We start from the raw sequence: 17,328 nt of genomic DNA on the forward strand, positions 1-17,328 counted from the left end.
AGTAGAACAGCACCAGCACCTCTGGCACTTGCATCTACCTCCAGTTTAAACGGCCGCTCAAAATCTGGCGCAGCAAGAACAGGAGTACTACACAAGAGTGCTTTAGCAGTGTTGAAAGCAGTACAACAATCTTCAGACCATACAAATTTTCTCGCCGGACTGAGCAAATCCGTTAATGGAGCAACTACCGCAGAGAAATTTTTACAGAAACTACGGTAGTAGCCAACCATCCCTAAAAAACGGCGTAGCTCTCTTCTGGTGGTAGGTGCGGGAAATGCGTTTATAGCTGAGACCTTGGCATCTACAGGGCGCACCTGACCATGGCCGACCTGTTTACCAAGATAAGTAACAGTAGCCTTCCCAAACTCGCACTTTGCTAAGTTCAGGGTTAGAGAAGCGGTTGCTAGACGTTCACACACTACCCTTAGAGTGTTAACATGATCAGACCACTCAGTTGAATAAATGACCAGATCATCAAGGTAAGCACTACAATTAGGAACTCCAGCCAATACTGTGTTAACCAGGCGTTGGAAAGTGGCTGGTGCGTGCCCGCATCCCAAATGCCATGACAGCATATTGTAGGAAGTGATCTGGGGTCACAAATGCAGAGATGTCGGAGGCACGTGGGGTTAACGGCACCTGCCAGTAACCTTTTAGAAGATCTAATTTGGTTACATAGGTAGCAGCACCAACAGTATCAATACAGTCATCCAGTCTGGGTAACGGGAACGAGTCGGGCACTGTGACAGCATTGACTTTCCGATAGTCCGTACATAATCTGGATGTCCCATCAGGTTTAGGAACCAGAATGCACGGAGAACTCCAAGGACTTGAACTTGGCATAGCCAGGTTATTCTCCAGCAAATAACCGACCTCACCCTCATTATCTTTCTCTTAGCGACGTTGACACGATAAGGATGTTGCTTGATAGGTGCAGCGTGTCCAACATTAATGTCATGTTCTAACACATTTGTACATGTAGGAACATCATTAAAAAGACATGGAAAGCTGTGTAATAGTCTCACAATATCATCTGACTGTCTGTCCGTTAAATGAATCAGGCTTGACGGGAGAGACAGCAGCATCTCTGAATTGGGCAATCTAGCACACTGCTGCTGAGTATTGCGCAACTCCAAACCATCTCCGTCCACATCATTAACATGACCTCCCACTACAGCCGTAGCAGCAACAGAGACAGCCGACTCGGCCAGTTTCTCTGGACTGTCTACCTGAGTAACGGGTCTGTTGTGGTATGTCTTCAACATGTTAACGTGGCACACACGAGATTGGCGTTTTCTATCAGGAGTCTGTATCACATAGTCAGTTTCAGTTAGTTTCTTTTCAATGACATAAGGACCAGCGAAACGTGCTGACAATGACGCTCCTGGCACAGGCAACAACACAAGAACTCGGGTCACCTGGCTGCAGTGAACGAGAAACAGCCTGTGTGTCATAGTGTCGTTTCATCCGTTTCTGTGAGGAAGACAGCGCTTCCTTTGCTAGAGCACAGGCAGCATGTAGGCGCTCACGAAAGCGACTAACGTAGTCCAACACATTTTCTTTCACACACAACTCTTGTGACAAAAACTGATCCTTAAGGACTTTCATAGGTCCTCTCATGGTGTGTCCAAACACCAGTTCAGCTGGGCTGAACCCTAGGGATTCCTGTACTGTCTCACGGACAGCAAACAACACTAGAGGAACTCCCTCATCCCAATCTTTCTCAGATTCCAAGCAATATTTACGGAGCATAGACTTCAGGGTCTGATGCCAACGTTCAAGCGCACCCTGAGACTCTGGGTGATATGCGCTTGACACACGGTGTGTAACTGACAAGGATTTTAACACTTGTTTGAAAAGTTTAGAAAGGAAATTCGTACCCTGATCAGTTTGTATCACCTTAGGTAATCCAAAAGTTGAGAAGAATTTGATCAACGCTTTACTCACCACCGGAGCAGTAATCCTTCGCAGAGGAATGGCCTCTGGGTACCTGGTGGCCACACACATAATTGTCAACATAAACTGGTTACCAGATTTTGTTTTTGGTAATGGTCCAACACAATCAACCATCACATGTTCGAATGGTTCACCTATGGCCGGTATGGGACAAAGAGGCGCGGGGGAAATAACCTGGTTCGGTTTCCCAACTACTTGACAGGTGTGGCAAGTCCGACAGAACTGAGCCACATCTTGTTTTAAACCAGGCCAAAAGAAATGTCGCAAAACACGATCATAAGTCTTGGTGACTCCCAGATGTCCGGACCACTGGTGATCATGAGCGAGGGATAAAACATTTTGTCGAAAGGCTGTAGGAATCACTATTTGGTAAACAGCATTCCAATCTCCGCCAAAGCGTCAACATGGGATGTCCATTTACGCATGAGGAGATTACCATCAATGAAGTATGCCATGTTTTTCTTCTTTAGCTCGTCTTTTGAGACAACACTAGAAAAACATTTAGCCAGGCTAATGTCAACCTGTTGGTTAGCGATCAGCTGCTCACGAGTAACTGGTAACTGTATTGCCTCAGCAACAAGTTCCACATCCTCCTTCCTTTCTCTGGGCTGTTGGTCAGACTGCACCAGCTTACCAGAGGTAGCACCCGAACTATCCTCTGGGTCACACTCTCTGAAAAGAATCGTGTCTGACAAATCTACCACTTCACCCACTTGTCGTGCTTGAGCACGTGTGACAGCACAAGCGGGGAACACATCTGGATAACCCTGTGCCAGCTCCTCGGAGAGAGACTGGTCACTTTTATCCAATACCTCCAATATGGGTATTACCTTTCCTCCGGCAATATCGTTGCCCATTATAAATGTCACACCTTTTACTGGCAACATAGGACGTACGCCCACTCTGAACAATCCACTGACTAACTCAGAGTGTACGTTCACAAAGTGCAATGGCACTGGGACGAAACCCATTTCAATTCCTTGTACTAACACACTGGAACCACAATATGTATTACTGGACAAGGGCAACACATCAGCTAGTATGAACGACTGCGCCGCACCAGTATCTCTGAGGATTCTAACTGGACGCTGAGACGCTTCATCATCTGATATAGAAACAAACCCCTCAAAAATGAACGGTTCATAACTGTGATCTGGGACAGGGACTTTCAAACCACATTCACTATGAGGCTTCTGTCTTGATTCCGGCCCTACAACCGCATGTAATCAGCCCAACACCCGTTGGCGGCCTGGCGTGCTGAGGCATCCCCGGTTTGCGTTTAAGCAAAAACAATCACTAACCAAATGTCCCACCTTATGACAATAGAAACAGTGACGCACATCTTTTGGGCGTGCTGGATGTACTGCTGGTCGACTAGGACTAAAAGTTAGCAACTCCGCAGCCCTGCTCTCCGTACGAGCCGAAAACACGCTCTTATGCGTCAACACAAACTCGTCTGCCAATACAGACGCTTCCGACAGTGAGGATACTTTCTGTTCGTTCAGATAAACTACAATGCGTTCGGGTAAGCAATTTTTAAACTCTTCTAACAAGATTAACTCCCGTAGAGAGTTAAAATCAGTTACCTTACTAGCACTGTGCCATTTGTCAAACAGATTTCCTTTGTCTCTAGCAAACTCCACATAAGTCTGAGTAGGAGACTTTTTATGAGACCTAAATCTCTGTCGATATGCCTCAGGAACAAGCTCATAGGCACGAAGAACAGTAGCTTTGACCACCTCATAATTCAAACTGTCTTCAAGAGGTAGCGCTGCCAGAACCTCTTGGGCTTTACCTGTTAGCTTACACTGAAGTAATAGGCACCATACCTCGTCGGGCCATTTCAATGCTACCGCTATACGCTCAAACACACTGAAATAGGAATCAACCTCTGACTCCCTAAACACAGGTACCAAGGTGATCTGTCTACTAATATCAAATGTAGCAGACGACACCGCTGGTGAGGCTGGCTCACTAGCAGGCATAGTATGAGCAGAGACTAACCTCGCTGTTTCTGCCTCTAGTTCCATTTTACGCATCTCCAGTTCCATCTTACGCGTCTCCAGTTCTTGATCAAGCCTACGCGTCTCCAGTTCCATCTTACGCGTCTCCAGTTCTTGATCAAGCCTACGCGTCTCCAGTTCCATCTTACGCGTCTCCTGTTCTGCCTCTAGCTTACGCGTCTCCTGTTCTGCCTCTAGTTCCATTTTACGCATCTCCAGCTTGTCTTGCCTGATTTGTGCCCGCTCTTCCGCCTCTATTTGGAGCCGTGTCGAGCGGACATCCATCCTGGCATCACTGTCAGTCAGTGGGGAGAGTGGGTCATAACGGGGCAATGTGGCTGGAGCCTTAGCCTCGTCCTCAGACACTGATGGGCTTACAGGAACAGCAACCACATCCCCTACAGGAGCAGCAGACTCAGGCGGCGGTAACTCAAGCACTCGCTCGTTTAACAATATCGCTAACACTACTTCCCTAACTTCTGCTTTCACTAAACCCCTCGGTATGGGTACAGAAAAGTGGTCAGCCAAAGCCTGTAGATCCACTCTACGGCAATTATCAAAAACCTCCCACGTAGGGTTTTCCAAAAATGCCTCCAACTCAAAAGTAGCCATCCTACTAGCAACACGAGCCGTCGACTACTGAACACACAAAAAAAAACAGGTAGTACAGCTGCCAAGCTCAACACTGAACCAGACACTAACTAATTTACATGAGTAGCATGGGATAGATAGGATCCCAGACGAGCCCCCACTTTATGTTACGAACCCCGTGGCTCTAAACATCTAGGGTGGATGGACATGAGACCCGTAACATAAATTCATGTAAATTATAAGTGTGGCATGGAATAGTGAGAACAAATAAGACACAACTACCATGAACTACCGTCAAACACAAAGTGTTTATTTATGAACACACGGTAAGGGTTTGGGAAAAAGGGCTGAGCAGGACCCAAGAAATGAAACAATAGTGTAAAACCCCCTAAACTGATCTAGCCTGCCTGAAGAACCGCTAGGCTACTGCTACCATACAAAAATACAGTGGGTGGTCCGCTCAGGTCTAACTGGTGTTTATAGACAGATTTCTTCCTACGGGTAATGTACGCCCAAGGGCAACTAGCTTAAACCCCCCTTTTCCCAAAAAAAACACACAAAACTACTAAACAGGGTACTCAGCAATTAAATAAGTACACAGGATACAACAGTATCCACACTCAGGTAAAGAAATATATTCTACTAATGTTACCAATAGGGTAACCAACAACTTAGTGCGTACACAACACACAGGACACCACCGTGTCCATACTCACATATGGCAAAAAGTCTCTCTCTCTCAACAAACACAAGTCTGGTTTTTATAAAATGGGATGTGTGATTGAACAAACGAATAACAGGTGGTGCAATTAACAGGAATGTTCACTGATTGGTCCAATCAGCAGACACCTCAACGACCACCAATCAGGAACATACAGGACACCTGTGATTAGGGCAGAAAGAGTAGAAACACACAAAAACACAGGATACCTGTATCCGTAACACTAGCCAACAAGACTACCTAGCTAGTTCGGAAACTAGCCAAGTTAGATGCGTTGTTCCTTGCAAGTGATTGGCTGTTGGCTTGGGGGCGGCATGCAGCCTGGGAGAAAAAGCTGCCTGTCAGGCATGTTCAGGGGTTAAATGTCCTACATTGCCATCAACACATTCACAGGGCTCCTTGATCAGGTGGCTGTCCTGCATTTTATCAACAAATTCAAATACCACTAACTTACAAAAAAAGGTTGATTTGTCCATTATTTCAGTCAGTCATTTCTAACCTGTATCTTTTGCAGCAGAGAGGAAGAGGCGAAGCGAGAGGTTTAATTCTCGCCAAAATCTGTCCAAAATAAGTCCAATGCGTTTCTATGGTCTTATTTTGGACTAAACTTGTCGCATGCGTTCCCGCCATTGGGACAACGACTCCCATAGTTAGGGCAGAGACATGATCATCTCGTCATATACAGATCTCTATTTGCAGTCACTTTGCTCCTTTGACAAGATATATACATTACCTGTCAAAAGTTTTAGAACACCTACTCATTCAAGGGTTTTTCTTTATTTTTTACTATTTTCTACATTGTAGAATAATAGTGAAGACATCAAAACTATTAAATAACACATATGGAATCATGTAGTAACCAAAAAAGTGTTAAACAAATCAAAATATATTTTAGATTTTAGATTCTTCTATTTAGCCACCCTTTGCCTTGATGACAGCTTTGCAAACGCTTGGCATTCTCTCAACCAGCTTCATGAGGAATGCTTTTCCAACAGTCTTGAAGGAGTTCCCACATATGCTGAGCACTTGTTGGCTGCTTTTCCTTCACTCTGTGGTCCAACTCATCCCAAACCATCTCAATTGGGTTGAGGTCGGGTGATTGTGGAGGCCAGGTCATCTGAGGCAGCACTCCATCACTCTCCTTCTTGGTCAAATAGCCCTTACATAGCCTGGAGGTTTGTTTTGGGTCATTGTCCTGTTAAAAAACAAATGATAGTCCCATTAAGCGCAAACCAGATTGGATGGCGTATCGCTGCAGAATGCTGTGGTAGCCATACTGGTTAAGTGTGCCTTGAATTCTAAATCAATCACAGACTGTGTCACCAGCAAAGCACCATCACACCTCCTCCTCCATGCTTCACGTGGGAACCACACATGCGGAGATCATCTGTTCACCTACTCAAAAAAAATCTCACATTTGGAATCATCAGACCAAAGGACAGATTTCCACCGGTCGAATGTCCATTGCTCGTGTTTCTTGACCAAAGCAAGTCTCTTCGTCTTATTGGTGTCCCTTAGTAGTGGTTTCTTTGCAGCAATTCGACCATGAAGGCCTGATTCACGCAGTCTCCTCTGAACAGTTGATGTTGAGATGTGTCAGTTACTTGAACTCTGTGAGGTGCAATCAGAGGTGCAGTTAATTGCTGATTTTGGAGGCTGGTAACTCTAATGAACTTATCCTCTGCAGCAGAGGTAACTGGGTCTTCCATTCCTGTGGCGGTCCTCATGATAGCCAGTTTCATCATAGCGCTTGATGGTTTTTGCGACTGCACTTGAAGAAACTTTCAATGGTCTTGAAATTTTCCGGATTGACTTTCATGTCTTAAAGTAATGATGGACTGTTGTTTCTCTTTGCTTATTTGAGCTGTTCTTGCCATAATATGGACAGGGTTTACCAAATAGGGCTATCTTCTGTATACCACCCCTACCTTGTCACAACACAACTGATTGTCTCAAACGCATTAAGAAGGAAAGAAATTCCACAAATTAACTTTTAACAAGGCACACCTGTTAATTGAAATGCATTCCAGGTGACTACCTCATGAAGCTGGTTGAGAGAATGCCAAGAGTGTGCAAAGCTGTCATCAAGTCAAAGGGAGGCTTCTTTGAAGAATCTCAAATATAAAATATATTTTGATTTGTTTAACACTTTTTTGGTTACTACATGATTCCATATATGTTATTTCATAGTTTTGATGTCTTCACTATTATTCTACAATGTAGAAAATAGTAAAAATAAAGAAAAACCCTGGAATGAGTAGGTGTGTCCAAACTTCTGACTGCTACTGTATATTATAAGGATGTGGTACTGATGATGTTAAACACTTCTTCAATCTTTGTTGAGATCTGATGTTCTGAGCAGCGCAAGGCGACATGTAGGCCAACGTAATATATCGTCAACCAATCACATTTGTCAAATCCTTTCGGTCTAAATTCCAGCTACATTTGGAGAGGACCGTTAACTACTTACAAAAAGCATGCTTCTGATGAAGAGCTACAAAAGTAAGTAAATAGCCGTATTAGACTGGAACAGTGGCGATTTTAGCATGTCAATCCTGATGGGGCAAAAATATAAACAAGTGGGATGCATGCCAGCAAAGCCACTACACAACACTAAACAATACATTAATTGCACTATAACGGTGACAAACGGTGCCCACAAACTTAGGGCCTACATAAAGCTGTCCCAACAGCAGAGTCCCAACAGCAGTCCCAACATCTTACCACTGCTACACCTGGCTATCAGCGGAGCCTTGTCTGGCAGCGAAACAATTCATTCAGCCTCATTTACTGCCTTTTAAAAAAACATAGCTGATATGGCGGACTTGCTTAAAAAATGTGGTTTCTAATTACAATTGAGATGTACAAACTATGCCATAAGGGGACGACAAGCGGATAAGAGGCAATCCGTAATTTCAATTAAGACATTAATGAGCGAGCTAGGACAGACGTAGTCAATATAACTATTTGTTTAGCACTTTCGAAATGTACAGCGACAGAATTCAGAACATGGGCCGTTCTTACAGTGTTCTCCCTGTACACCAAGTCAGAACCGTAGGATAAATAAAGGGGGCATATAAGCAGACAATGAAAGCTCTTACAATATTCAATGATTACATTTATTTAAAACAGGTTATAGGCTACATGTGCACCACCAAGTCAGAAGAGTAGGCGGAATTAAGAGGGGAAAATAGACCATATTATTAGGGTGAGGCACATGGGCTACTAACAGCTTACTACACAACATACACTTAGTATTACTTTCTTAACTAGAGTATACATATCTCCCTGGCATATTACATTATTTATGCAGCAGCATACAAGACATTTTTGGACTCACCTTGTTGTGCTGTGCTCACTTGAACAGGAATGTGGCGCAGCGGTCCCAACTGGGAACTTGGGAAAAAAACCCAGTCTGAGTTGTTTTATTTTCCCAGTCGGAGCTCGTTTTTTCCCGAGTTCCCATGTTGTCTTGAACTCACTGAAGTCAAGTTTTCGCAGTTCCGAGTTGTTTTGAGCGTGGCACAAATCATGCTTCATTGACAGCATGGCCAATGTTGAACGTTGACCATTTTAAACTTGGAAAAGAGACCCTTAATCCCAGATTTGGGACCACACAGCCACTCCACTGAATAATAATAATAATAATAATAATAATATGGCTAGTTATTGCTTTGCAATGCTTGCAGTTAGCCACAGATTCCTTCCAAACCACTCATTGTTGAATTTGCGATTTCCAACTTGTTGTGTAATGTTTATGTCCAATGACCTTGAGCCTTCATGGATGGGCACTTCTAAAGTAAATCTATGGCAGCACCCAAGGGGCTTGAATTTTCGAGCTCTACCCTTAGACTTGGCGGTGACATACTGTCCCCACAAGTGACAGAACACTGAGCTAGAGAACATTCCCAACACCTACGCTCTGCATTTTCCACTGGCTACCACACCACCACAGAAAGCACTGAGCTAGGCTGAAACACCTACATTTTGGAGCTGCCTTACTCAAGAAAGCAAAAAAGAGACCATGTTTGTATGGGGCTTTATTAACTCAATGATTTTTTATTTTATTTTTACATTGTTTGCAAACTGATATATGACACGTATTAATGCCAAAATAACATGCAAAACAGGCAAGCCCTCCCCCTCAAAAAAAATATATATACTTTTTTTTTAAATAAAAATGTGGGGCTCAAAACAGGTGGGGCTCTGCCTGAAAATATATAAGGTGATTAGACTGAAAAGATACAAGGTGATTTCGTTAAACTTGTGAGGCTCTCCATGCTCATTAGTTGCTCATTCAACATATTTGCCTCTACTTCACTCAATCCGGTTTTCAAAGTCTCCCTTCCTAACTGTTTTACATCCCCTGAGACCAACCAGAAATGTTTCTTTGGCCAAGAATTCCCAGATTTCCATAAAACAGCCACACATTTGGTATCTTGTTTCTGCATTTTGTGGGGGGGAGGGAGGGGGGTGCTGCCAAAAAAGAAGAGAAAAAACAAATTCTGTGAATGTCCAGCAAAATCATCCCTTTGTCCTGCATTTGGGAATTTTAAATGTGATCACCCTAGGTGGTATCGCGCAGCTGAACAAATGATGCCTGGTGCTTTTGTTTATATTGTGATCTCGACAAAACAACTTTCGTTATGTAGTGATCATGAGATAAACAAGTTGTGATCTTGACATAACGAGGGAATTATACTTTTTTTTATTAATATGTTCTCTCTGGAATTCCGTAGATATAAGTAGGACAAAAACACTTTATATCGGAGTTGTTATGTTGTTCATATCATAGCTGTGGATACACGCGTATCTACCCTCTCATTGGCTAGAAGGGTCGCACCTGATCTTGCCTCCTCACAACTGCCTTCCATTTTCTAAGACATTTTTAAGACATTTATTTTCATTGTTAGAGTGGCCACTTGAGTATTTGGTCAATATAAGGGATAATCTATGGTGGTGGTGAGTTCAGGGACCCTCGCTCGCTTTGCATTGTGGGACTTGACGTTTCAATGGAAATGTGTTTGCGTGTGTGCATTTGAGGCTTTGTGGGCTTTTCACAGATGTGTCTAATGTAACCAAACAAAAATGCATAGACATATCACAAATCAGTCAAGTCATGACAATTCGCAATAATAATAATAATTTATATTTGTTAATTAGCCCTCATGTTCAACTGACTGGACATACACACCTTGGTCGATATATACAGTGCATTCGGAAAGTATTCAGACCCCTTCCCTTTTCCCATATTTTGTTACGTTACAGCCTTATTCTAAAATTGATTAAATAATTTATTTCCTCATCAATCTACACACAATACCCCATAATGACAAGGCGAAAACAAGGCGAAAACAGGTTTTTAGACATTTTTGCAAATGTACTGAAAACAAAAAACAGAAATACCTTATTTACATACGTTTTCAGACCCTTTGCTAAGAGACTAGACATTGAGCTCAGGTGCATCCTGTTTCCATTGATCATCCTTGAGATGTTTCTACAACTTGATTGGAGTCCACCTGTGGTAAATTCAATTGATTGGACATGATTTGAAAATGCACACACCTGTCTATATAAGGTCCCACAGTTGACAGTGCATGTCAGAGCAAAAACCAAGCCATGAGGTCGAAGGAATTGTCCATAGAGCTCCGAGACAGGATGGTGTCGTGGCACAGATCTGGCGAAGGGTACCAAAAAATGTCTGCAGCATTGAAGGTCCCCAAGAACCCAGTGGCCTCCATCATTCTTAAATGGAAGAAGTTTGGAACCACCAAGACTCTTCCTAGAGCTGGCCGCCCAGCCAAACTGAGCAATCTTGGGAGAAGGGCCTTGGTCAGGGAGGTGACCAAGAACCCGATGGTCACTCTGACAGAGCTCCAGAGTTCCTCTGTGGAGATGGGAGAACCTTCCAGAAGGACAACCATCTTTGCAGCACTCCACCAATCAGGCCTTTATTGTAGAGTGGCCAGACGGAAGCCACTCCTCAGTAAAAGGCACATGACAGCCTGCTTGGAGTTTGCCAAAAGGCACCTAAAGGACTCTCAGACCATGAGAAACTAAATTCTCTGGTCTAATGAAACCAACATTGAACTCTTTGGCCTGAATGCCAAGCGTCACGTCTGGAAGAAACCTGGCACCATCCCTACGGTGAAGCATGGTGGTGGCAGCATGTTTTTCAGCGGCAGGGACTGGGAGACTAATCAGGATCGAGGGAAAGATGAACGGAGCAAAGTACAGAAAAATTCTTGATGAAAACCTGCTCCAGAGTGCTCAGGACCTCAGACTGGGACGAAAGTTCACCTTCCAACAGGACAACGACCCTAAGCACACAGCCAAAACAACGCAGGAGTGGCTTCGGGACAAGTCTCTGAATGTCCTTGAGTGGCCCAGCAAGAGCCCGGACTCGAACCCGATCGAACATCTCTGGAGAGACCTGAAATTAGCTGTGCAGCGACGCTCCCCAACCAATCTGACAGAGCTTGAGAGGATCTGCAGAGAAGGTTGGGAGAAACTCCTCAAATACAGGTGTGCCAAGATGACTCGAGGCTGTAATCGCTGCCAAAGGTGCTTGAACAAAGTACTGAGTAAATGGTCTGAATACTTATGTAAATGTGATATGTCAGTTGTTGTTTTTTATACATTTGCAAAAATTTATAAAAACCTGTTTTTGCTTTGTGATTATGGGGTATTGTGTGTAGATTGATGAGGGGGAAAAACAATGTAATCCATTTTAGAATAAGACTGTAATGTAACAAAATGTGGAAAAAGTGAAGGGGTCTGAATACTTTCCAAATGCACTGTATGTGTCTGTGCTTGAGCCTCTGAGAATCTGGGGACATTCATTTTTCCAAAAAGATAGTGTAGCTTGACAATATACCTGAATAAAGCCTACACTCTTAAAAAAAAAAAGGTGCTATCTAGAACCTTAAAGGGTTCTTCGGCTGTCCCTATAGGAGAACCCTTTGAAGAACCCTTTTTAGTTCCAGGTAGAACCCTTTTGGGTTCCATGTAGAAGGGTTTTACATGGAACCCAAAAGGGTTCTACCTAGAAGCAAAAAATGGTTCTCCTATGGGGACAGCCGAAGAACCCATTTGGAACCCTTTTTTTCTTAGAGTGTACTCATATCATAGGTCTGCCTGGGTCTACTAGGCCTAATCTTGTGTTCTCCTGGTCCTCAGTAGAAATGTAACAGACCAAGGAAAGTGTGCAGTACAACATAGAAATACTGTATATGCAATACCTGTTTGAACAGTATAACACTGCCATCTACAGTAGTTTACAATGTATCTAATCTGTGAAGGAAACTGCATTAACCACTCAAATGAATAAACCTGTTTTAATGAGTTTTCAGGGGAAAATGGCCCCAAAGGCACCATGCGTCTTTAATTGTTAGATTACACATTTTGATTTGAGTATATAATACAACCCCCTTAGTTTGAAGATAACAGAAAATACTAAAATGCAATGCACAATTGGTAACCAAGGCCACAATAAACCACCTTTTAACCAAACAAACTTGCCCACACCATTCAGATTATGATACATAAGATACAGCATCTCATCATCAATGTCAACAAAAACACACGTTTTCAACGGATGCATATGGCTTCTGCTGAAAGTAAAAAAAAACGAACAGAAAACAAAAGTATTAATTGTTATAATGATAATAAAAAACAAGGGCCTGTAAAAAAAGGTAAAATTGAGAAGTCCGCTAGTAAGGATTTAGCAGTTGTTTTAAGTCTAGCTCTTGAAGTACTAAATCCACCATACAAAGTCTGATGTATGAATTCTTATGACAGAAGTCCAGTGAACTGTCCAAGGCAGAGACCATCCCCTAGCTAGGGGATTAAGGTTATTGTGTCTTTAGTATAAAGTTCAGCTCAGCAATACTTGTAACACCTCCATTTCAATGGCAAAGGATAAACACATGGCCCATTTCCCAGCCCAGCCCTGCCCTCCCACCATTCGTTTCAATATAAATAACAATCAATGGTCACACACCACAGTACAGAGGATAGCTCTCTTTCAAAACATAAAAGCTGTTTTTCATTGACTGATGGCATTGGCAAATTAAGATTAATTTCTTGAAGGTTTGCTCATAAAATAAGAGATAGCTTTTGTTTTTATTAATACAATTTAGGAAAGAGAAACTTATCTTACACTATGTAGGCTTAGGGAAAGGGGATACATAGTCAGTTGCACAACTGAATGCATTCAACCGAAATGTGTCTTCCACATTTAACCCAACCCCTCTGAATCAGAGAGGTGAGGGGGGCAGCCTTAAGGGACATCATCGGCAGCCGGTTGTTGTTAGGGGGGTTAACTGCCTTGCTCAAGTGCAGAACAGCAGATTTTTCCACCTTGCCAGCTCAGGGATTCAAACCAGCAAACTTTTGGTTATCTCTCGATTGGGGAGATTGGATTAGAATACCTGGATTTCTTACATTAGTTGAAACTCACCGTTAAATTTGGTCAGTTCCAATTTGGCAATTTCTAATCTGGTGAATTCACAAGCCATGTTTTTAAGAAAACAGTGTTAAAGTGAATCACAAATATAAACACGTCCCCAAAAAAGTATCCTATGTAACACATATTCCTGTAGCATCCACTGACTCCCAGTACAGAAACGGTTCATTTCAATAACATAACTAAAGGCTGAAAATACAAATCTTTGTTGCTTCACCCCTTCGTGACCTTTTAAGTGCACCACAGCACATAGATGTGTTGTTGTCTAGACCCATAAAAGCCTAGGGACTAGAAACTGAATGATCTGATCATGCTATCCACTTGCCGTACACGTGGACTGCATCTAAACTTGTAACCATTCAATACAACACATCAATAGAAAAATGAATAATAGTTTAATCCATAACATAATGTGCCTGGATCAGAAGTGTGCTTCAAAGATCTAGATAAGAAAGGGTGAACTGCATAATCATGTTCAGTTTCCAATTCATTGATGCATTTACATCCGTTCGGTTTCTTTCTGTTTATTTAAAGACAAGAGGTAGTACATAAGGCATTCCAGAGTGTCTGGCAACTGATCAATATGTGTCTTTGGAGAAAGGCACTTGGCTGCCATCCTATCTAATTGATCAACACCCCTCGGTAGGACCCTTCTACTTTTGGATTCTTTTGTGTTTGTTCTTCTTCCATGGTCGTTGTATCTGTACCATTCCAATCTATCCACTTCTTCTTATATTGCTTAGAGTGTGTTTCCTTGGAGACAACTCTCTTAGCCTTGTTCACTTTCTCATGCCCTCAGTGAATCTCAACCTACTGTACATTTACTGTCATTACCAATTTGACCCAACTTGTCTCAGCACATTTAACTATATGGGTTAAAAAGTCGCCCTTAAAACAAAACAATGAATTCTCCTCATTTCCTTTCTTGTCTATTGAGAGACGTCATCCTTTTTCCTATATTACAAATAACTGTGTGGAAGTTTAAAATGTGTTCATGTCAGTTCATCCTAACGTCGTTTTGAATGTTACAGTTGAGCAGTCTGTACTGTACATATTGTCACGCAGTGCTTCGTCAGCTGATTCCCAAACCTCCCTGCAGAACAGTGGGTGGGTCAGTCTTCGACGAGACTGTAGACGTAGCAGAATGGTGGGTGGGTCAGTCTTTCACGAGCCTGTAGACGTGGTACTGTGCCCCGTGTTCACTCGTCGAGACCTCGAACACAAAAGCTATACATAGCAAGGTCTCCTGGGTGTCACGGTCTGTCACCACCTGGGGAATGGAACAGAAGTAGGACAACACCAGGTCAAATACAGGTCATCCACTTGTAGTCGTATACTTGTAGTCCTATACAGTAGGTGACATATCAATCAATCAATCAATTCACGAAGCACAACAAAAGGAGGAACAATGAAGCAAAACCAATGAGGTCAAAAACATATAATCTATTGTTCTAGGTTGAAATAGTGACAGTGTATTCTCAAATTGTAAATTAGTTACTATCTTATTATCTTGTAATAAAGCGTAATGTTACCTGAAGTATAGTGAAGTTTTCCAGAACACTGTTCATCATGTATTTTTCTGGCAGGTGTTTGAGCTTGTGGATGAAGTTGATCATGTACTCGCACATGGGAGAGCGGTGGATCCTGTAGACACACTTCCCTCCCTCCATCCGGGCGTACTCCGTCTGAAATTCACAAAAGGAGAGATTTTAAAACTCGGCAAAACAGCAAACATCTGACTTGAGGTAAACGTGATTGCATGAAATGCAATTATAGTGTCTGACAGTACATTTAATTTAACCTTTATCTTCTACCTGGAACGACCTGACAGCTGTTTTTGTGACTATAAAGCAGACCCAGTGGACAACGGCCTCACCTCAACTTTCTCAACCACCTGTTTGCCGAAGGAGCAGACTTTGGTGGAGACGGTGATGGTCATGTTCTCAGAGCTGCTGTACTGGCTGCTAACTCCGTAGAAGGAGCCTGGGCCGTCCTGCATGCCACTGCTGTTCAGATCCGCCTGCAGAGACAGGACACACACAGGACAAGTCAGATTAAAGCTAAGATAACAGGCCTAAACCCTTTGGTTTTATTCTACTCTAAAGGACAGAATACTCAAACTACCAAAAGGGACTGTGTGACTGTGTGAGAGTGTGACTGTGTGAGAGTGTGACTGTGTGAGAGTACGACTGTGTGAGAGTGTGACTGTGTGACTGTGTGAGTGTGACTGTGTGACAGTTTGACTGTATGAGAGTGTGACTGTGTGAGAGTATGACTGTGTGAGAGTGTGACTGTGTGACAGTGTGACTTTGTGACAGTGTGAGAGTGTGACTGTGAGAGTGTGACTGTGTGACTGTGTGAGAGTGTGACTGTGTGAGAGTGTGACTGTGAGAGTGTGACTGTGAGAGTGTGACTGTGTGAGAGTGTGACTGTGTGAGAGTGTGACAGTGTGACTGTGTGAGAGTGTGACTGTGTGAGTGTGACTGTGAGAGAGTGTGTGACTGTGTGAGTGTGAGAGTGTGACTGTGTGAGTGTGAGAGTGTGACTGTGTGACAGTGTAAATGTGTGACAGTGTGAATATGTTAGGGTATAACAGTGTAGGTTTAAAATCCATACATACACTGCCCAGTAAAATAATTCAAGGTGAGGATAAAACAATAAAGGACAGAATACTCAAACTACCAAAAGGGACTGTGTGACTGTGTGAGAGTGTGACTGTGTGAGAGTGTGACTGTGTGAGAGTGTGACTGTGTGACTGTGTGAGAGTGTGACTGTGTGACTGTGTGAGAGTGTGACTGTGTGAGAGTGTGACTGTGTGAGAGTGTGACTGTGTGACAGTGTAAATGTGTGACAGTGTGAATGTGCGACGGTGTGACAGTGTAGGTTTAAAATCCATACACTGCCCAGTAAAATAATTCAAGGTGAGGATAAAACAATAATTAAATTGATTTGTCAAACCATCAGTATAAATACATTATTGAACCGGATGACGTCATCATCACCCACCCAAAATTTGACTAGGAAAAAGGCGTTCTGGGGGCCTTTCTCATAAAGCTCTTTGAGTCCGCCCTTCTTCTCTGGGAACTTGTCGTAGATCTGCCTGATGTCCACTGCCTCCAGCAGAGGGTCGCTGTAGGACGGGTTGGTCTGGCCAATGTGGACAAACAGGTGTTTGCTGTACTGCAGGGGGAGAGAGAGGAAGATGGTCAGACTAGCCGCCATGACAGAAGTCTAGCTTGGCCATACTGAGTTAGCGCTAGACATTGAGTCTGACTAGTGTAACTATGTGGACTGCAAAACAAAGGCCTTTATTGACAACTTTGATTAGCACTGGTTGGTTAGTGTGGTTGGTTAATGTGGTTTGGTGGTGTAGTTGGTTTGGTGACTCACGTTGTCGGGGTCCCTCTGCACCTCCATGAAGGCAGAGTACTCTAACATCCGCAGCTTGGAGGAGGCGATGGTCCGGTCCTGCCACACGGGCACCGCCGTAGCAGCCGGGGGCAGGGGGGGTGCCAAAGGCTCATAGTCTGAGAGAGAGAGAGACTGATTTTAATTTCTGTATTAATGTTAAGCACCAGATATATTGCTGA

The 17,328-nt window shown here is 43.2% G+C and overlaps 1 protein-coding gene across 8 annotated transcripts in view; it reads right to left on the minus strand.

Annotated features, from left to right (window-relative positions):
• Positions 1-12,593: 12,593 nt before the first annotated feature.
• Positions 12,594-17,328, minus strand: part of LOC121574909 (transcriptional enhancer factor TEF-5) — a 62,191-nt gene continuing 57,456 nt past the window's right edge. For all 8 annotated transcript variants that reach the window (XM_041887585.2, XM_041887580.2, XM_041887584.2 and 5 more), the window contains 5 exons: positions 17,129-17,265; positions 16,745-16,918; positions 15,615-15,758; positions 15,271-15,423; positions 12,594-15,008 (listed from right to left, as the gene is read on the minus strand). In XM_041887585.2, coding sequence (XP_041743519.1) covers positions 14,895-15,008; positions 15,271-15,423; positions 15,615-15,758; positions 16,745-16,918; positions 17,129-17,265 — 722 coding nt within the window. In that variant the 3' untranslated portion in view covers positions 12,594-14,894. The remainder of the gene's footprint in view (positions 15,009-15,270; positions 15,424-15,614; positions 15,759-16,744; positions 16,919-17,128; positions 17,266-17,328) is intronic.

The sequence above is a fragment of the Coregonus clupeaformis genome, chromosome 10 (genome assembly GCF_020615455.1).
Source record: "Coregonus clupeaformis isolate EN_2021a chromosome 10, ASM2061545v1, whole genome shotgun sequence".
Taxonomy (NCBI): Eukaryota; Metazoa; Chordata; class Actinopteri; order Salmoniformes; family Salmonidae; genus Coregonus; species Coregonus clupeaformis.